At 46.7% G+C, this 22,518-nt stretch overlaps 1 protein-coding gene across 1 annotated transcript in view; it reads right to left on the bottom strand.

The window, feature by feature from the left end:
• SLC25A13 (solute carrier family 25 member 13) overlaps positions 1-22,518 on the bottom strand; it is a 333,483-nt gene that overhangs the window by 41,147 nt on the left and 269,818 nt on the right. The window contains exon 15 of the mRNA XM_082259081.1: positions 10,458-10,596. Within this exon, the coding sequence (XP_082115207.1) occupies positions 10,458-10,596 (139 nt within the window). The remainder of the gene's footprint in view (positions 1-10,457; positions 10,597-22,518) is intronic.

The raw sequence follows: 22,518 nt of genomic DNA, 5'->3' as shown, positions 1-22,518 counted from the left end.
AACAAGCCGCTGCACATGAGGCAGGGAGAGTCGCAATTCAAGACGCACAAAATGGGGGTTAAGAAACCGCACAGCGTCCAGTGAGGTAGCCACCTCACCAATCATCCCTGCACCGAACAGGGATGGGTCGTTCACTATGCCAGGAGCGTTACCTGGCTGAACGCTCGATGGCAGACTGGGAAGCCACTGACCCACGACCTGCGACCAGGGGGATCAGCCCGAGACCCAGTCCGCATGATCCTCTTCGTCCGAAGAACTAACTAACGCTGACAAAATAACAGCTAATAAAAGGTAGAGAGAAAAACTCAAACAAAATATTAAAAAGAAGAAAGAGTCTGGGACAGAAAGTCCCAGCACAGAGAGAGCCAGCCACTCCTGACAAGCTAGACATTAAAACTGAGATATGGTTGCAGGAAGTAGGAGGGTATTGACTGAGGGGACCACCCCTTGAGGGTGGGATATGTTAAAGCTTTATTGTTAACATATTCTGTTGCCTAGCTACTCCTTCGGAGCAAAGTCTAATACCCCATATGTGACGAATATGAAGAGGCGGCGACTGTCGGAGGACGTAAGAGAAATAAAAATTTCTTCATAAATTTAGGCCAATATGTATTCTGCTACATATTTTTGCCAGAAAGAAAAACCTAATAAGGGTACGATTGGTTTGGGCAAAAGTTATAGCTTCTACAAACTATGGTGTATATATTGGAATTTTTATTTCTTTTTTATACTAGTAATGGCGGCGATCAGCGACTTATGGCATGAGTGATATTGCAGTGGACACTTGGCCACTAATTAGCACTTTTGACACTTTGTGGGAACCAGTGACACTAATACAGGGATCAGTGCTAAAAATATATACAGTTACTATACTGATGACACTGGCTGGGAAGGGGTTAAACATCTAGGGAATACATGTGTGCCTAACCAGTGTTTTGTGTGTATACAGTATGCTGCTTTTACTAAGGAAAGTGCTTTGGGAAACAAAATCCATCACATTCCCACTGACAGGACACTGACCGTCCAATCTGTTCCCTTGTTACTCAGCGAGTGCCAACGTAAATCCATCAGCCGGCACCCGCTGATCGGCTTCTGCTGTGACTAATCATGCACTAAGCATGCACCCCCTACCTGGAAGAGGAAAATCATGTCCCTGTTGCAGTAAAGCTACATTGGGATGGTCGCTAATGGTAAAAGTACATGTAACCCCTAACCTTGATCTTTTATTTGAGCATTTTCAGGCTGTTAAATATACCTATGAAAACATTGTATTATATCTGTTCAATATGTGCAAAAAAAAAAAATATGAAACCTCCCCCACTTAACACCCTATGTCCACAGGTACAATCATTACTTCCCTCCTTCAACCCTACTAGTATAAACAAGGTTGCTGGACTTTTTCTTTTTTTAACACCCATCTAACCACCTGCCCCCTTGATCCTTCTCCCTTTCAAATACTACGCTTACCCTCTGACTCTATTCTACGCCCTCTAACTCACATCTTTAACCTCTCCCTCTCTTCTGGTATCCTCCCCAACTCTCTAAACCATGCGCTAGTCACTCCTATCCTTAAAAAGCCCTCACTGGACCCCACCTATCTTCACAATCTACACCCCATCTCCTTACTCCTCTTCTCCAAACTCCTTGAATGACTGGTCTATAACAGAGAGAGTGACCATCCGACTAAGAACACTTCTTGATCCCCTTAAATCCGGATTTCGCCCTCAACACTCCACACTGCTCTTCTTAAACTAATAAATGACCTACTAACGGCTAACACTAATGGACACTATTCTGTACTACTCCTCCTGGACCTCTCTGCTGCCTTTGACGCAGTGGACAGTGAGTTCTCCTTAAAAAACTCCACTCTACACTGGTTTTTATCCTACCTATCCCAGCGCACATTCAGTGCTACTTACAGCTTTACTACCTCCTCTCCTCTTCCTTTCTCCGTTGGGGTCCCCCAAGGTTCTGTTCTTGGACCTCTCCTTTTCTCAATCTACACCTCCTCCCTGGGTCACCTGATTGCCTCCCCTATGGCTTTCAATATCATCTCTATGCTGACACCCAAATCTATCTCTCCCCCCTCAACTCACTCCATCAGTCTCCTTACGCATCAACTTACAGGCTGGATGTCACGTCCCTTCTTCAAACTCAACCTATCCAAAACCAAGCTCATGATATTTCCTGCCCCTAGCTTCTCTTCCCCTGATTTCCCTGTCAAAATCAACGGCTCAACTATCAACCCGTCCCCCCATGCCAAGGTCCTAGGTGTAACCCTGGACTCTGAACTTTTCTTTCGACCCCACATCCAGTTGCTGTCCAAAGCTTGCCACCTCAACCTCCGCAACATCTGCAGGATACGCCCCTTCCTAACCAACTACACCAAAAAGCTTCTAATCCACTCTCTGGTCACCTCTTGTCTCGCTTACTGCAACTCCCTCCTCATTGGCTTACCTTTACATAGACTATCCCCCCTAAAGTCCATCATGAACGCTGCAGCCAGGCTCATTCACCTTAAAAACTGCTCAGTGTCTGCTACCCCTCTTTGCCAATCCCTCCATTGGCTGCCACTCAACCTACGAATTAAATTCAAGATACTAACTATAACTTACAAAGACATCCATAACCTGGCCCCCAGCTATATCACTAATCTGGTTTCAAAATTCCAACCAAATTGTTCGCTTTGTTCCTCCCAAGACCCTTCTGCTCTCTAGTTACTTTGTTACCTCTTCCCATGCTCATCTCCAGGACTTTTCCTGTGGAATGCTCTACCCAATCTGTCCATCTATCTCCTACTTTGTCCACTTTCAGATGATCCCTGAAAACACATCTCTTCAGAGAAGCCTATCGGGCCCCCACCTAACAACTGTACATTTATTTTCTCCATCAGCACATCCCCCCACAATTATTACCGTGTTTATCTCTTGACTCACCCTCTTAGATTGTAAGCTCCAATGAGCAGGGCCTTCTGATTTCTACTGTATTAAAGTGCATTGCAGTTGTACAGTCTAACCAGTTCCACTGGCTTTTGTATTTATTAAGAGTCAGCAGCTACAAAAATTGTAGCTGCCGACTTTTAATAAACACACACTCGCCTGTCTCATGGTGCAACAATGCAGCCGGGGGAGCCTCGGTTCTCTTCATCTTCTCCCCATGGCAACGACATCTCTAGTGTGAGCACCCGGCTGTGACAGCTTGCGGCTTCACAGCCGAGTGCGCACTGCGCATGCGCAAGTCAAGCTGCGCGTTCTGAATGGACGGGCAATCTTTTGCGACCTGTGACATGTCCCGGAAGATTGCAGGGAGGGAGGAGCAGAGAACTTCCACCCGAGCCGTCAAGGTGGCACGAGCGGAAGTGTGAGCCGGTACCTGTCAAAACTAGGTACCCACTCCCCCCCCCCCCAAAGCGGAAGTTCTACTTTTGAGTGAAACTCCGCTATAAGTTGTAAAGCACAGTGCAAACTGTCGGCGCTATATAAATCCTGTATTCTAATAATAATTTATACATTTTTGTATATTTGATTATCTGCTAAACGTTTGAATTATGATAGCGCTACATCTATTTTAATTATACAATTTTTTTTTTTTTATGCACAATTGTGACAGAGTGTGGGCAGCTGTAGACATGGTTCTATTAATAATTTCATGGGTAGCAGAGCAAAAATTGATTTTTGTAAAATCTTACCGTAAAATCCTTTTCTCTTAAGCTCATTGACAGATGTAGTCCTCCTTGATTAATATCAACTCGGGTTATACTGCCCTCTACAGGAGTAGGACTAGACAGGAAAGAAAACGTTCTGGCCACACCCTAGGGGCAGTCCCAGAGGGTATATCCTCTCACTTCCTGCTACAGCAAATCAGTTATGTCACAAAGCAGTGTTTAGAGAATTTAACCCAACCCAACTCAAAAACAGAGGGGCGGGTACTACGTCTGTCAATGAGCTTAAGAGAAAAGGATTTTACGGTAAGATTTTACAAAAACCCATTTTTCTCTGTCGCTCATTGACAGACGTAGTCCTCCTTGATTAATATCAACTCGGGACGTCCCAAAGCAGTGCCACAAATGAGGAGTGGGAAAATGGAAATCAAAATCCAATCTAGAAGGCCCAACCGGTGCCAACTAGAAGTTTTAAAGGCTCATCAATCACACGATGAGACTCAACTGAAATTCCAACGGAAAAAAACCCTCGAGGTAGACCACCGGTCTCCTCAAATTGCGGCCTGCAAAACCTTGCGGCCAAATGAGGCATCCGCCGATGCCATCACATCAACTTTATAAAATTTTGTAAAGGTATGCACAGACGACCAGGTAGCCGCCTTGCACCCCTGGACCACTGATGCCTGATGGCGGTAGGCCCAGGAAGTACTGAGCGCTCGAGTGCAGTGCGCCTTAACAGGGAACGGAGGATTCCGACCCTTAATAGAATAAGCCTGTACCACCGTCTGTCTAATCCATTTGGAGATAGTCGCGGCAGATGCAGGCAACCTCTTTCTGGGGCCATCCGTGATCACAAAAAGTGAATCCGCCTTACGGAACGATTCCGTAGTCTTCAGGTATACCCTAATTGCCCGAACCACATCCAAGGAATGCATTGCATATTCCTGAGGATGATTGGGCTTAGGACACAAGGAAGGTAGCACAATATCTTCATTCAGATGAAAATCTGAAACCACCTTAGGAAGAAAGGATGGCTTCGGATGAAGAACTACCTTATCCCTATGAATCACTAGATATGGGGAATGGCATGATAATGCAGCCAGTTCTGACACCCTGCGTGCAGAAGTGATAGCCACCAAGAAGGCCACCTTCTGGGATAATGTAAGCAAGGGAATCTCCCTGATATTTTCAAAGGGAGGTTTCTGAAGAACCGACAAACACCAAATTAAGATCCCAGGGCGGTAAGGGCGCGCGCACTGGCGGAGCCAAGTGCCGCACCCCCTGGACACCAAGGAATGAGTAGCCCAAGGCTTCTGAAAGAAGATTGCTAATGCTGAAACCTGACCCTTGATAGTGCTCAAGGATAGTTTCTGCTCAACCCCCTTTTGCAGAAAAGCCCAGATTCGGGTCACCGAATAGGTACGTGTGGGAAATTCCAAAGATTCACACCACGCGATATAAGTCTTCCATGTGCGATAATAGACTTTGCTGGAAGTCGCTTTCCTTGCTTTAATTAGAGTAGGAATAACTGAAGCTGACAACCCTCTGTCCTTCAGTACCTGGGTCTCAATAGCCAGGCCATTAAAACCAGCGACCGTAAAGCACGATGGAAGATCGGTCCTTGAGACCGCAGATCCTCCCTGAGAGGAAGTCTCCAAGGAGCGTCCGCGACTAGCCTGTCCAAGTCTGCGTACCCAGCTTGACTAGGCCAGTTCGGAATTTCCAGGATAACTGGAGTTCCCTCCACCTCTATCCTGCGGAGAAATCTCAGCAGCAATTTGAGAGGGGGGAAGACATATAGTAGCTGATACTGCCTTTACAGGCCGTTCAGCGCGTCTGCTGCGTCCGCTAGAGGATCGCGGATGCGAGCCCTGTTGAGCCAACCTACCAACAGATTCATATCCGGGGTGCCCCAGTGAAGGGACAGCTGGTGAAATACCTCTGGATGAAGAGACTATTCCTCTTGATCCAGAATCTGACGGCTGAAATAATCTGCCTGTCCACCCCCGTGATAAATATCGTGGAGAGAACTGGAACAACTGTTCCCCCAATAAGAATGTTGGCCACTTCTATGGCCGCCAGGGCACTCTTGGTGCCCCTTGGTGATCGACCTAAGTCATGACCGTGGCATAGTCCGATTGGATCGGAACCGGGCTGCCCTAGAGCTACTCGGTCCAGTAAATCAGACAAAGTCTGATCGCTCTCAGTTCCAACACATTTATCGGTAACCTGGAATTTATCAGAAGAAATTACTTCCCCTGGCTGAACATCGGAGACCGAAGCCACCAGACCAGAGCCTCCCTGGTCCGCTCACTCAATCGGATCCGATTGTCCAGGGAATCGGGATTCCGATTCCATATGAGAAGAATCTCCTCTTTGGAGAATTCGGGTATGAGACTGGGCAAACGGTACTGCCTCTAAGGAGGCGACCATCAATCCCAGCCAGTTGACGGACAGCAACATCCGAATCATTGACTGAATCTTCTAGAGTTTCTCCGCATGGAGAAACACTCTTGCCAAGGATGTATCCAAAATCAGGCCCAGATAGTTCAGTCTCCTGGTGGGAACCAGGGATAATCTTTGGGAAAAGCAACGAAAACGCTGATGTCCTGCGAAGATGGGGATATAAGGATAGGCATCCTAAATGTCTATGGACGCCAGGAAATCCCCCTGATGCAGGGAGGCCACCACTGTATGGATGGACTTCATCTCTTCCAAGACCAGAATTGGACGGACCTAGCCCTTTTTCCTGGGCATTGTGAACAAGTTCGACTAGAACTCCTCCAAGGAATGGGAAATACCACTGCTTGTTGTATCAAGCTGTCCCCCGCAAAGCTTTTAAGCGACCCGGGGATGTCGACTATTGGAAGGGAAGAATCGCACCTGTGGAAGTGATCGAAACTCGATCTTGTATCCCGACCATATGACCTTGCGAACCCCTTTATCCGGGATTCTGGAAAGCCCTGGATCCGGAAACCGGTTAAGACGTCCCCCCACCCTAGAGATGGGTGGGGCCCATTCTGTCAATCCAACGGGATAACAGTGGCTTTATTTAGTCTGGAAATCGGTGAGTCCACTATTGGTGGTACCGTCCATCTTTGTAATGAGGGATTCCTCAAAATGATAGCGCCTAGCCATGCGTTTGGAAATAGCAGGGCTCATTTACGGACGACCCTATTTGGGCAAGGGAAACCCTTCACCATTTTGGTAGGCTTGCTAGTACCAAAAAAGGAACATGAGTCTCAGCTACCTCTGCCGGTGTAACCTCAAGATTTAAGGTTTCCCGGACAGACACAACTAGTGCTTCCACCAACGCTTCTTGTGCTATGGCGGAGGCAGAAGCGTCCTCCTTACTGTCTGAGGAGACCGTACCTGAGACAACAACCCCAGAAAAGGGACTGCAATGACCAGCTCAGAATCCGTATCTGAGGTATCAGATGACATAGGGGTAGGCGGGGGTCGCTCTTCTTGACCCCCGTCCCTGACAGGCTACCTCCACCCGGGATACCAAAGACTCCAAAACTGCTGATAATGCATCATCACAAGTGGGGTACTGGAGGGTCCTGCGGCCACCCTGAGGGGATCAGGTGGGGATACATGTGTGGCAGGGTTCATGTAACAAGACACTTGCCAGCAAACACAAAAAAATTAATTGCAAGAAAAAACTTTTTTTTTTTTTTTTTTTTTTAAACTTAGTCCCCAGCACAGTAGCGCCCCTCAGTCTACCTGCTTGGACCCCTCAGAAAGAAGGAGAGAGAGAGAGAGAGAGAGAGAGAGAGAGAGAGAGAGAGAGACCCCAAGGCTCACCTGATGCACAGAAGTTTCTTATCAACCTGCTTCCAGCACTGTCTGTTACAGACAGGAAGTCTTTGGCTTGCTTTCCCTGGGCCAAGGAGGCGGCTCCGCCCCTTTACGCGCCTTCCGGCGCCTCCCAATTACTCCACGAGGTGTTTGGTCATCTCAAACATGGCCGCCCCCATGCTGGAGACACGAGGCTACGGCAATATGGCGGCCTCGTGCGATCTGCAGGAAAATGGCGGAGGCTAGTAGCGGCCTGCGGGATGTGTGCATTCGGCCTGTGCGGCCTGCGGAAGTGCCTCGGCCTGCGGGAGGTGTCCTCGGCCTGCGGGAGGCTGTGCGGCCTGTGGAAGTGACCGGCTTTCTGGAGGGATGGCGATCTGTGGCTGCAGTAACTCGGGCATAGGCATCGGCCTGTGTACACACTAGACAGGTAGGATACCTCTATACCAATAGTAATGCCTTTTAGTAGTCTGCCACTGACTTCAGTCACCCTTACAGTCATATAGTGACTTTAGATAGACAGCTCCCAAACCAAGCCTCCTGGTTTCTATTCACAAAAATCACACTCAAATTGGGGGATCTGTGACCTGTTATAGGATAGAGGGGAGACCCAGAAACTGAGTGTCCGACCATCCCAGAGAGGGGCCCGCATCCAACAAACCCGACAGGGGGAGAGGGGGAACATTCTACTCACCATACCGGAACCAGGCGGGCGCCAACTCCTGACAGAACCCCTCTCCACCGGGGTGGGGGGGCTGTCGACCAATACGGACGCCGTGACTCTGTTGGTCCTTGGCGTCCAGGCGAGACGTTTAACTCGCAGGGTCAGTCCCCGTCCAGTGGGACTATGTCGCGGCCGACCCAGCGCGGAGCTATGGCCTGCACGCGCTCGTAGGCTGAACTGGGGTGACCACTGGATCTCAACATCCAGCCCTTCGCCCAGTTTCAGCGTACTTGCTTGAAGATCTCACAGGAACACTGGAGAAAAAAAGCTGTCTAAAAAAAGTATTTCTAAAAAAATCCTGCCAGGACCGAAGATCCTAGCAAGGAATCTAGGTCCTTACTCCTAACTAGACAGAAAAAAAATGATTTGCTGTAGCAGGAAGTGAGAGGATATACCCTCTGGGACTGCCCCTAGGGTGTGGCCAGAACGTTTTCTTTCCTGTCTAGTCCTACTCCTGTAGAGGGCAGTATAACCCAAGTTGATATTAATCAAGGACTACGTCTGTCAATGAGCGACAGAGAAAAGGGTGTTTTAGCCCAAGTTATTTTGCATATACAGTGGGTACGGAAAGTATTCAGACCCCATTAAATTTTTCACTCTTTGTTATATTGCAGCCATTTGCTAAAATCATTTAAGTTCATTCTTCTTCCTCATGAATGTACACATAGCACCCCATACTGACAGAAAAACACAGAATTGTTGACATTGTTGCAGATTTATTAAAAAAGAAAAACTGAAATATCACATGGTCCTAAGTATTCAGACCCTTTGCTGTGACACTCATATATTTAACTCAGGTGCTTTCCATTTCTTCTGATCATCCTTGAGATGGTTCTACACCTTCATTTGAGTCCAGCTGTGTTTGATTATACTGATTGGACTTGATTAGGAAAGCCACACACCTGTCTATATAAGACCTTCCAGATCACAATGCATGTCAGAGCAAATGAGAATCATGAGGTCAAAGGAACTGCCTGAAGAGCTCAGAGACAGAATTGTGGCAAGGCACAGATCTGGCCAAGGTTACAAAAAGATTTCTGCTGCACTTAAGGTTCCTAAGAGCACAGTGGCCTCCATAATCCTCAAATGGAAGACGTTTGGGACGACCAGAACCCTTCCTAGAGCTGGCCGTCCGGCCAAACTGAGCTATCGGGGGAGAAGAGCCTTGGTGAGAGAGGTAAAGAAGAACCCAAAGATCACTGTGGCTGAGCTCCAGAGATGCAGTCAGGAGATGGGAGAAAGTTGTAGAAAGTCAACCATCACTGCAGCCCTCCACCAGTCGGGGCTTTATGGCAGAGTGGCCCGACGGAAGCCTCTCCTCAGTGTAAGACACATGAAAGCCTGCATGGAGTTTGCTAAAAAAACACCCGAAGGACTCCAAGATGGTGAGAAATAAGATTCTCTGGTCTGATGAGACCAAAATAGAACTTTTTGGCCTTAATTCTAAGCGGTATGTGTGGAGAAAACCAGGCACTGCTCATTACCTGTCCAATACAGTCCCAACAGTGAAGCATGGTGGTGGCAGCATCATGCTGTGGGGGTGTTTTTCAGCTGCAGGGACAGGACGACTGGTTGCAATCGAGGGAAAGATGAATGCGGCCAAGTACAGGGATATCCTGGACAAAAACCTTCTCCAGAGTGCTCTGGACCTCAGACTGGGCCGAAGGTTTACCTTCCAACAAGACAATGACCCTAAGCACACAGCTAAAATAACGAAGGAGTGGCTTCACAACAACTCCGTGACTGTTCTTGAATGGCCCAGCCAGAGCCCTGACTTAAACCCAATTGAGCATCTCTGGAGAGACCTAAAAATGGCTGTCCACCAACGTTTACCATCCAACCTGACAGAACTGGAGAGGATCTGCAAGGAGGAATGGCAGAGGATCCCCAAATCCAGGTGTGAAAGACTTGTTGCATCTTTCCCAAAAAGACTCCTGGCTGTATTAGATCAAAAGGGGGCTTCTACTAAATACTGAGCAAAGGGTCTGAATACTTAGGACCATGTGATATTTCAGTTTTTCTTTTTTAATAAATCTGCAACAATGTCAACAATTCTGTGTTTTTCTGTCAGTATGGCGTGCTATGTGTACATTCATGAGGAAGAAGAATGAACTTAAATGATTTTAGCAAATGGCTGCAATATAACAAAGAGTGAAAAATGTAAGGGGGTCTGAATACTTTCCGTACCCACTGTATCCATTATTTTATTTCATGATAATTTTCAAAATATTCCATTCGCCAAAAATGAAATACGGCATGTCCAGTTCTTACCGGCGATGGCACCAGCCAGAAGGAGGTACCCAGGGCTCACCCTACCATCTTCTGCTGCAAAGGCGCTCTTCATATGGGCATAACAGGGGAAGTAGATAGCGGAGAAGGGGATGTCACGAAGAAAGCACGCCTTGGCGCCCTGTGGTAAAAACAGTTACAGCCATTTAGAAAAGTGCCATTTAAAAGTATAACACATAGACCTCAGAACACACAAGAAAAACAGGTACATGCTCTTAACAGTGACTGTGCCATCCTGGATTAATGAAATGCTTATATTCTACCCAGCTGAACAATTGCTGGCACAAGTTTACCATCAGCCTATGCTCTGTGCTGATGTATAACCAAGGAATAAGAGATACAGAAGTATTAGCAGTTGCACTGATAACATCTGAAAAGAGAAAAAAATTATGGTCTAAAAGGCACACAGCTGAGCAGGCTAGAATTCAGAAGGTAAACAAAAAAAAAACCTGCTTCCATAAAACATTAGCAGTTTTTATGCGTCAGCCATAACAACGAAATGGTGGGCGTACAACCTAGCCATTAAATGCCTTTTTAAGGCAAATTAAAGCAATAAAAAAAAAAAAAATCAAAAACTTTATATACCGTATTTCCCGCTAATTTTCAAGTTAATACATAGGTTTTGGGCTATACTCGCCGTATAAGACTACCCCCCTTCCGAAGCAAGGCAACATCATTGAAAAACCATCAGATTTCTCATAGCTCACCAAGGTACCCCAAGTACTGGAATACATGTAATCTCTCATAATATCTCCAAGGTACCCTAAGTATTACCAGTAGATGTAATCTCAAGACGCTGGCTGTGTGGGAATCCTGTACCGGTATACTGTATGTACCGTAGCTTCGGCTACATACTGCGCTGAGCCAATCACAGTGAGCGATGTATTCTATTATTGAATGCAAAGCCTGCTCAGATTGGCAGAGTCAGAGAGGCGGGCTGATGTTACTCCGCCAATCCGAGCAGGCTTTGCATTCAATAATAGAATACATCGCTCGACCCTGATTGGCTCAGCGCAGTACACTGTATGTAGCCGAAGCTACAGTACATACGGTATACCGGTACACGATTCCCACACAGCCAGCGTCTTGAGAGATTACATCTACCGGTTATACTAATACTTAGGTTACCTTGGAGATATTATACTCGGCATATAAGACGACCCCCCATTTTTGGGGGATTTTTTGAGGTTCAAAAGTAGTCTTATACGCCAGAAAATACAGTATATTGCAGCTTACCAATTATTAGATGTGGTGGCTGCATGTGTTTTCCCCCATTATTTTAACCTGGTGAATCGGTTTATTTTAACTTCCTTTAACAGACCAAGTTGTCCAGCAAAAGTGGCAGTTAGAGGGTTGATATGAACCAATGACACTGATAAGGGTGCTTATGATCAGCTTTTAATTATGTACAACCTTAATCCCAAAAGGAAAAACCATTTCTGCCATGCTGCCACAGGTGTGTTGTGGTGAGGATCGTAAGGAAGGGCTCATGTGAAAGGGAGTGTTGCAGACTTGGACATGAAAGAAAGAGACTGATGTGAAAAAGAGGGGGGAACCGTGGACGCTCATGTGAAGTGGGTGGGTGGGATTTTGATGTGATGGGGTTCCCTGATGTGAAGAGATTTAACATTTTCAAAAGGTTGCTGTGACTAAACAAAAATAATAAGTCACAGATTCACTTTAAAAGTTACCACAGATCAGAATCCAACAGAAAGTACATTTGCATGCAAAAGCTGGTCAATTTTATGGAAAAAGTATAGAGAAAAGGAGTTCCTTTGGAACTGTCAAGCAAACAAATTCCAAGCCTAACTTACCAACCAACCAGCCTGCGACCCATAGCATTAACCTAACAGCTTGCGTAAAAACAGGGGTTTAGTCTGCACAGATTTGCAAATACATGCGTGAGCTACAGAGCCCGTCAAGGAACCCCATTTTCTGTAGTCCTAACTCTAAATTTATGAGTGTCCATAGTAGAAGCACATGCGTTATAATGGATAGGCAGAGGGCAGGTGAGCCTGGAGGGAGCCCACCACTCCCTAAAGGCACAGGGGTGTACTGGATACCCAGCAGCAAAGGTGTCTAGTGTGTTTTGTTCGACATGCATCACCCTTCCATGTGCTCCTTGCTGTAAAGTTTGGTTATAGGTGGGGGCAGGGGCGGAATGTTTGTCCTTTGGAACTGGTCTACTGTTCTGACAAAACAGGATAGGCTTATTACAATTTTGCAACCTACCAGATCAATATGTGAATCTGAATGTAACAAAATAATGGGTCCAGCAAAGGGTACAGACTGGTATTAACGACAGGTAAAGCTGTAGATTTATGATAATTTAAACTATTCAGGTTCTTGCATAAGCCAACTGTGACTAAAATCATGACTAGATCACTACTTTTCAGCACACAAAAAGACAAAACAAAAAGACTCAGGTACATTTATAAAGGAGAGCATAGCTGACAGGTCTCTTCTCACATCACAGAAATGTTCTCTGCAGGGTCCACACCACGCTCTGTATTTTATGTATTCCCTGTGAAATGCAGGCAGTGTGTGGAGTAACCACTGTGATGTCCTGTGGAGATCAGTAACCACTCTGTTATAAATAGGGGTGCTAATATTTGAGTGATTGCCTGCTTTTATACGCAGTACTTATAACTGTGCCTCATAGCTCCAGAGCCCAACAATTGATTATAGAAAAGTCAAAACATACAAAAAGAACAAGTTGCCTTCAGATTTTTTTTTTTTAAATGAAAAAAAAAAAAAAACCCAAGCATTTGCAATTACAGGATACAGATGTATTAAACAAGAGTCGGGGATGCATAATTTTCAGGGATCAATGAAGTCTGGAGAGTAACAAATGTCCACTAAAAACATGAAATATGAGTATTAACAATGGATCAGCACAGTGACTTAGTGGTCAGCACTTATCCCCTGCAGTGCTGGGGTCCTCAGTTCATGCCAGTGTTAATTTCGTCGACTAAAACCGACTAAAACGTTTTCGTCGACTAACACAATTCAGATGACTAAAATACGACTAAAACTAAAATGGCATTTTAGTCCTAAGACTAAAATACGACTAAAACTAAAATGGCATTTTAGTCAAAAGACTATAACTAAAACTAAATCGAAATTTGCTGCCAAAAATTAACACTGGTGCATGCTCAAAGCATAAATTTTAATTCCTTCACTCCAGGACCAGCAGTAGTATATAATGAGTTTGGAAATTGTAGAGAAATGCTTAAATAATGCATTACAAATTACAATTGAACTACACCCATTCGATTATAGATGACTAAAATGAGTTTTAGTCGACTAAAATGTAGGGCGTTTTAGTCGACTAAAATATACTGGAGTTTTAGTCGACTAAATACGACTAAAACTAAAACACTTGCAGAAGACTAAAATAGGACTAAAACTAAAATGCCATTTTAGTCCTAAGACTAAGACTAAAACTAAATTGAAATTTGCTGCCAAAATTAACACTGGTTCATGCAGGTAGTGTCCTGGTTGAGATTTGGAGTCTGCATGTTTTAGGGTGGGGTCTTGTGCTGGGGGTCCTTAGTTCACATCCCAACCAGGACATTACCTGTATGGAGTTATGGAAAGGGGTTTCGGAAAAACCCATAGATATGACAGGATTTTAAAGGCACATATTAGAATTAAAAAATGGGATTTTTTACTTACCGTAAAATCTATTTCTCTGAGTCTGACAGACAAAGCTGCTGCTGCTTTAAATCAAAGACAGATGGGTAATAAGCCCCTCCCACTAGGAGTGACCAGGTAGAGCCAAAGGTTTTGATACGCCCAGGGGGGGCGGGGTCCCTAGGCTATTACCCCTGGCCTCACCGTTGCATCTTCAGTTTTGTTGCAAGCAGTGATTAACCAAAACCCAAATCTTCCGAGAAAAGAGGGGCGGGAACTACGTCCGTCGGTGGACTCCGAGAAATGGATTTTACGGTAAGTAAAAAATCCCATTTTCTCTTTCGTCCACCGACGGATGTAGCTGCTGCTTTAAATCATAGATGGATGGGACGTCCAAAAGCAGTAACCACTGAGTGGTGGGGAAAGGACAAACGTAAAAGAATGCAATTCCCACAGCTAACATAGCCAACTATACAACAGAGCCGAACAAGCAACAACTAGGGCTCAATTGTAGCAAAACCATAAAGGAGAAGGAAAAGTAGACTGCTCCATAAATGGCAGCCTGCAAAACATTGCGGCCAAAGGACGCATCAGAGGGTGCTAGCATATCCACTCTGTAAAACTTGGTAAAAGTATGTACAGATGACCAAGTGGCCGCCTTGCAAACCTGCATCATTGATGCCTGGTAGTGGAAAACCCAAGAGGCACTCAACGCCCGTGTAGAGTGAGCCGTGACAGGGAAAGGAGGAACCTTGCCGTTGAGAATACGTCTTCACCACCGTCTGTCTGATCCATCGAGAGATGGTCGCCGCAGACGCAGCCTGATCCTTACGGGGTCCATATATAGTCACAAACAGAGAGTCCGGCCTATGAAAGGACTCAGTAGTCTCCAGATACACCCGTATTGCCCGAACCACATCCATATCGCCCGAACCACATCCAAGAAATGCAAGGCAATATCCTTAGGATGTGAAGGTTTCGAACAGAGTGACGGAAGCACTATGTCTTCATTCAGATGGAAGTCTGAAACCACCTTAGGAAGAAAATAATGGATTAGGCCGTAACACTAACTTATTCCTGTGTATTACCAGATAAGGAGAGCGGCAAGATAGCACCGCTAGTTCAGAAACCCTGCGCACAGAGGTGATAGCCACCAGAACGGCAACTTTCTGTGACAAGGCGAGCAAGGAAATAATTCTTATGTTCTCGAAAGGAGATTAATGAAGAACCAATAGAACCAATTTAGGGTCCCAAGGAGGTAACTGAGACCTCCTGGGGGGGGGGGGGGGGGAGCCAAATGGCGAACCCCCTTAAGAAACGTACGAATCAAAGAATGAGTAGCCAAAGGGCGTTGGAAGTACACAGCCAAGGCCGAGATCTGACACCTAAGAGTGCCCAACGCCAAACGTTGGTCAACCCCTTTCTGTAGAAAGGATCTAGGATACAGCTTCAGCGATTCGCACCAAGCAATGTACACTTTCCACGTACGATGATAAATCTTCCGAGAAGCGGACTTCCTAGCCTTGAGTAAGGTAGGCATCAAAGAATCGGACAGACCCCTGTCCTTTTAACACCTTGCTCTCAACAGCCAAGCCGTTAAAGCCAGCGACTGTACAGCAGGATGGAAGATCGGACCCTGAGATAGAAAATCTTCCCGCAAAAGGAAGTGTCCACGGACCTGCGACCTTCAGTTGAATCACGTCAGCGTACCAGGATCTCCGGGGCCAATCAGGAGCCACCAGAATTACCGGAATCCCCTCAAACTCAATCCTGTGTAGCAGGCGAGATAAGTTTCAGCAGAGGAAACACATAATTAGCCTGTACTGGCTCCAGGGAGCCACCAGGGCATCTACTGCGTCGGCCAGAGGATCTCTGGACCGAGCCACAAACTTTGAAATGTTCTTGTTTTGTCTGGAGGTGAACAGGTCCAAATCCGGGGTCCCCCACCGGAGTCACAGATGGTGGGACACCTGTGGATGCAGAGACCACTCTCCCTGATCCAGGGTCTGACGACTCAGGTAGTCTGCCTGCCAATTGTCAACGACGGGAATGTACATAGCGGATAGGGCTGGGATGTAGCCCTCCATGCAGCGCAGGATCTCGGCTACCTCCAGAGCTGCCAGGGCATTCCTGGTGCCCCCTTGATGATTGACATATGCGACGGCTGTGATATTGTCGGACTGGACTCTGACAGAACACCCCTTGAGATTGTCCGTCCAGTGAAACAGGCTCAACTTGATTGCTCTCAGTTCCAGAACGTTGATCGGGAGCTTGGATCCAGGTCCCTTGAACATTCAGGGTGCCCAGCACTCCCCCCCCCCCCCCCAACCGGTCAGACAGGCCTCTGTCATCACCACAATCCAAAATACTGGAAGGAAGGAGAGCTGAGCCACCAATTCAGGAAGTCCTTGGATCTCCGACTCAAAACGAATCAGACTGTCCAGGGATAGAGGATCCTTGTCCCATTTGACAAGGATCTCCAGTTTCAAAAGTTTTGTGTGGGCCTGAGCATATGGTAAGGCCTCGAAGGAGGACACCATCAGGCCCAGCATCTGCATAGATGACCTGAGACACACCAGGTAGCAAGCCAGCAGTGACAGAATCGCTTCCCTTAACTTCTGTAACAGGAGGCAGAAATACCTTTACCAAAAGCTGAATCTAGGATCATCCCTAGATACTCCAGTCTGATTGTTGGAAACAGGGCAGATTTCTGAAGGTTGGGATTTCAACCTTACTGCTTTAGAGTGTGAATGGTCACCTCCAAATACTGTTCCAATGTCACAGACGAATCAGTTCGGAGAAGATGATTGTCCAGGTACCCCAGAATCACTATTCCTCTCTGACGTAGCAGAGCCAGGACAGGGGGGTAACACCTTGGTGAAGACCCTGGGAGCAGAGGCGACACCAAACGGTAACGTCACAAATTGAAAGTGGTCCTTGCCCACCTCGAAGCGGAGGAATCGTTGATGACCCTGGCAAACAGGGACATGGAAATAGGCATCCTTGATATCAATCGAGGCCAGCAGGTCCCCCTAAAGCAAGAATGCCACCCTGACCACAGGGACTCCATGCAAAATTTCTGAACGCACACAAAGCAGTTCAGAGTTTTGAGGTCCAAGATCGGACGCAATTTGCCCTCCATCCGTGGAACAGTAAACAGGTTTGAATAGAACTCTCGAAAGCGTTCCTGATGAGGAACTGGTACAATCACGCCCCGCAAGGCGGTCTGTGGACAGCTGAAGATTGGAGGGAAAAAATTTGTCTGGCGGACGGGAACAAAACTATCTTGTACCCGGACTGAATTACCTGTCGTGTAACAGTGAGGTCCAAGGATCCAGGGAGAAACTGAGATGTCCCCCCACCCCTGAAGTGGGTGGAGGCACCCATTCAGGCAGAAGGGGTCTGCTTTGAGGTGCTGGGGGCAGAGGATTTCGGCTTACCAGCCCACTGTTTCCCGGATCCTTTTCCGCACAGTCTGTTTGGTCTTCTGCGACATGGTCATACAAAAAAGATGCTTCTGGGCTGTAAAGGAAGGACCTCGCTTACGCGAGGGAGACTTACCCTTAGTCGAGTGAGGAAAGAGTGTGCTCTTTCCCCCAGTGACTGTTTTGACCAAGTCATCCAAGGAGGAAACAAAATGGCGATCACCCTGAAAGGAAAGATCTGCCAAAAGCTTCTTAGAAGCCTGGTCAGCCGACCAGGACTTCAGCCAGATTGCACGTCTGATGAGCACATTCCGCGAGCGGAAGAACGTCCAGATTAGCATCACATACAAATTGCAGAGTCTGCGATAATTGGTCAGCAAGCTCAAGGGCAGATGACGATAACGGGGTTACCATCAGTGCCTCTCTAAGAGCCTTTACCCATTCAAACATAGTCTGAGAGAATGGTAGTCAGGGCAGGCCTGAGAATAGATCCCACTACCGTATACATGTGTTGGGATAAGACGCCAATACGTCTGTCAACCAGATCAGGGAGAGATGAGGCCTTGTGAATACCACATATCTGGGGGTCCATCTTGGGTGGTACCGTTCATTTGCGTAAGATCTCTTCCTCAAACAGGTAGTGTCTAGCCAAACGTTTGGGAATTGCAATTGTGCGATTAGGTTGCCGCCATTGTTCCTCCACTAAGGCGGACAAGACTTTGGGACAAGGGAAAACCTTGGCAGATTTCTTTGCCCTGAGGGATCCAAAGGATACCAAGGCTCCTTGCGATTTAGAAATTGCATCCGTGATTTTTAGGGTGTTCCTCACTGAGGTTATCAAAGTATCTACCAGCGCCTTTTCCTGTGCCAAAGCGGGTGTGGAAACATCCCCTTCCGCGTCAGTAAAAGTCTGAATGCGGGGACACATTCTCGAAAAGGCGGTCTGTGTCGCTGGCGACCATATCGGCCTCAGAATCTGAGGTCTGAGATGAGACAGGCGAGGGCCGTTCTTAGTAAATGCTGCCGCAATAACATTGTCCATTTTTCTGGACATTTCTTGCATCACAGACAAAGTCACATCATGAGCCTCAGAAGCGGGCCCCAATGATACATCGGGGGTCCCAGACAAACTTGAGGAATCCATGTTATATATATGGCCAAACAGTAGGATTGCAAAGTAAGAATGTAAAGAGCAGACAGGGAAATGGGAAAACACCAGAACCTGCACCGCAAGGGGTTAAACAGAAGCTCCTCCTGAAAACAGGAGCAATGTCCTAAGAGGGAGCAATCTGTGCCCAATCTGCAAATATTAACGCCCCTGAGGCTAAGTGAGGTTACAAAGGCACCCCAGGTCCCAGCAAGTCTGCAGCTACCAGCGTGCACTGCGCCTTTAAGATGCATGCAGTGCTACTCCGGGGGATAATTCTAAGCCCCCTAAAGGCCTGAAACCCCTCTGAAGATGAAAAGGTGAAGGCCAGGGTAATTTAACTCCTCTAGAGTAGTTACCACATTGAGAACACAACAAGGTCCATCTGCAGCATGGAGAAGAGAAGGTAGAAGGAAACGCTTCCCGCCTTGTCTCCGGCTCCAGCAAAATGGCCACCAGCACTACAGTGATAGGGATACCAAGGCAGGCTGCTGAGGCCTGTTAAAACTGCAGGCTACGGCAAAAATGGCGGCTTCGCACCGAGGAGCATGTGACCTCGGGCCTAGTGAGGCCTACCTTAGTAAAAGGCATGGGGGCCCTGATGGGGGTCATACCGGCTGATGAAACCACCCCCCCCTCAAGGTAGTGGTATGAGGCGCAACCATGTACCCCCCTCTGAGGCCTACCAGAGCACAGGGTAGGGAAATGTCAAGGTAGGAGGGGAAGGTCATAGTGGAGGAGGGTGGTAGGAGGTATGGGTACCCGAGGATCCTACTCACCTAAGGAGGAGCCCATGTCCGCCCCAGGCCCGCTAACCAGACGGGGGGACTGTACTTACCGGACCACGCTGCTGAGAGTGGGGCCTCCATCCTGACAGACTGCCTCTGCATCACAGTGAGGGAGCTTTTGGCCAAGGGGCAAGCTGTAACGCTGGCATGCCAGGTGTGCGCGTCCCAGTGGGGTGTTTCATTTGCAGGCCAGTGCCTTTCCGTGGGACTATAGTCCCTATGGAGACCGAGCGCGGAGCTACGGTCTCCAAGTGCTCGCTGGCACAAACTGGAAGACCGTAAGGCTCTCATATAGCCAGTCCGAAACCTAACCGGCATTCAACAGGAACTGGGGTCAGCAGCAACAAAAAATAAAAAAAAAAGGTTCCCTTTAAGATGTTTTAAAACAGAGCTAGGAGAAAAAGGTCCCAGCAGGGAGCTGTTTGGTGACTCCTAAGACCAGGCAGCTAAAACTGAAGATGCATAGGTGAGGCCAGGGGTAATAACCCAGGGACCCCACCCCCCTGGGCGTGTCAAAGCCTTTGGCTCTACCTGGTTACTCCTAGTGGGAAGGGCTTATTACCAATTCGTCTATGATTTAAAGCAGCAGCTACGTCCGTCATTTTTTTTTTTTTTTTCAGAACAAACATTTTCCATTAAAAATACGTTTTTTTTTTCAATACATGGGAAATCATCCCGATTCGAATATACATGCTTAAATCCAGTAATATGTATGAAAAGTGTGAATAGTTCAATTGACTCACACAGAGGCAAGGGGGATGAGACTACATGGCACGTGTGTGAGCACCAGAACAGCAGCGGTGCTATTACCGCCTCCCTTTCACCCCCAGCCGGACCACTGAGCAGCCGCCCCTCTCCTGTCTGTCTTGTTGGCGGTGTGCCACAGGCCACCACGGAATGGAATGTGGAGGCCTGCTGTGGCTTTGTCAGTGAGAGCCACGGACTTTGTGTAGCGCCGGGCAGCCTGTGAAGGATGTATCCATTGCCTAACGCACAGCTGGCCAGACTTGGTGTTGGCCGGGGACCTCATGGCGGGCTGGATTAATGAGGCTACGGAGGAAATATACAGGCGAGAATCCTGGGCATATACTGCAAGGCAGAGAAGGTAATACTTGACATACTCCTGTCCACCATAGAAACCTGGATCAGCAGCTGGAAAGTGAGCAGTAGCGCCACGAGAAAGGTACAAAACCAAGAAAACCCAGACCGTTCCCGCCAGAGGGAAGGAGAGGCAATCAGCCCTGGAGATAGGCCCCTCAATGCAGTGGGAGAAAGCAGCGATCAGGTAGACTAGAAGGATAGCCGTACTGGAAAAATCCCAAAAAATAGATTTAACAATTCGCAAAGACTTGGCTCATTTACTATAACAAGTCGAAGATCTGTAAAAGAGGCAAGACAGTTATATACACATAATAAAAGATCTAAAAAAAGAAGTCCGAGTTAAAACTGGAATACAGAGGTCTTTCTTATAAAATGGAAGATCAAGAAAGATCAAGAAAATAGAAGTAGGAGGAAGAATTTGTGGACTACCAGAACAGACGCATGGCAAAGACTTGCCTAATAAGAAAACAAAAAGCTTTAACCCGCTTTTGGGCAGAGGGGAAGTGGACCAGATGATGGTTGAGAGAGTACATCGACACAGAAGACCAAAAAAATCTCTCAGTGGATACCCCTAGAGATTAAAAGCATTTTGTAATGAAAAAATGTGGAAAATTTCAAGGGACATGAATACTTTCTCAAGGCACTGTATGACAGTACTTGTATTAATATACCATCAAGTTGTTCTATTTTCTAAACATTTTTTTTTCACCTGAATATACATACGTTCTGCTTGTAAGCTCCTAAAGTAGTGGATTAGCAGAAATAAAAAATTTATAAGAACAGAAGAAAAAGGCTGAGACTGTAGCCACAGCTAAGGGAAGCCTGCCTACTCCTGACTAGGCAAAAGACAAACTGAATTGGGAATGCTGCTAGCAGGGGGGTATTGGACCAGAGGGACAGCCCCCTATAGGTGTGTCTATGCAAAGCTTTTTGTGAATGTTTCTAACAAAATCTTCTGCCTAGCTTACTCCTGTGGATAAGAGGTCAATACCCATAAGTGAAGACTGAGTGGGCGACGTCAGAGGACTTAAGAGAAATTTGAATTAGGGATGTGGCACTCAAAGGGCAACTAAACAAATCATTGTCAAAGCTATAAAGATAAAGAACTAAGAAGGGACAAAGGAGTCCAGGATGCAGAGGTGGGTAGGTGCTTTCAAGTCACTGCAATGACCAAAGTCTAATGTACAGTCTAGATAGTGGATAAATAATAAATAAAAAATTCTATGCAACTGTATAAAATAAGAATAGAAAGCTGCTATGCACTAAAGGATCAAAAAACCAAAAGTCCCAACAATTATATAACAAAAAGTGCAGCGCTATCAAATCTGGATTATGTAGAGGATATCGAGGAGAGCAGTCCACAGGTGAAAATTATGGTGAAGCATGCACAAGATATAAACATTCAGTGCTCTTCAATGTGCTGGTAATCCTCCACCCAGTCTCATTAGCCTCTCACCTCACACTTAGCCCCTGTGTCACCAGACAGGCTAGTAAGAAAAACTTTCTCCAAGGATATCACCAATATAGATCAGATCAGTATTCCTATTCATCAGAAAATAAGGCTCACAGGTAACAGATCACAGGTCCATAAAGCGGGTCACAGGTCCATAGGAAAACAAATGTCCGGACATAGTGCATTACCGCAATAAATTACTTTATTGAACATAGCATAAAATCATAAAATTACCTTGTAAAGCACTATACAAGTGCATGTGATGAGCAGATCGTATTACACACAGCGGTTTTGACCGTAATGGATGGCGGGTGACGTCACCGGCCCCTCCCCCTTCGCACGCGTTATGTCCCACTGGGCGGGACTTTATCAGCTGAGTAAAAGCTAAAGTAATTTATTGCGGTAATGCACTATGTCCGGGCCTTTTTTTTTTCCTATGGACCGGTGACCCGCTTTATGGACCTGTGATCTGTTACCTGTGAGCTATATTTTC

Source organism: Pelophylax lessonae, assembly GCF_965119305.1.
Source record: "Pelophylax lessonae genome assembly, chromosome: 5".
NCBI classification, from domain to species: Eukaryota; Metazoa; Chordata; class Amphibia; order Anura; family Ranidae; genus Pelophylax; species Pelophylax lessonae.
The sequence above is the reverse complement of the archived record's forward strand: the minus strand, read 5'-3'. Positions and strand labels throughout refer to the sequence as shown.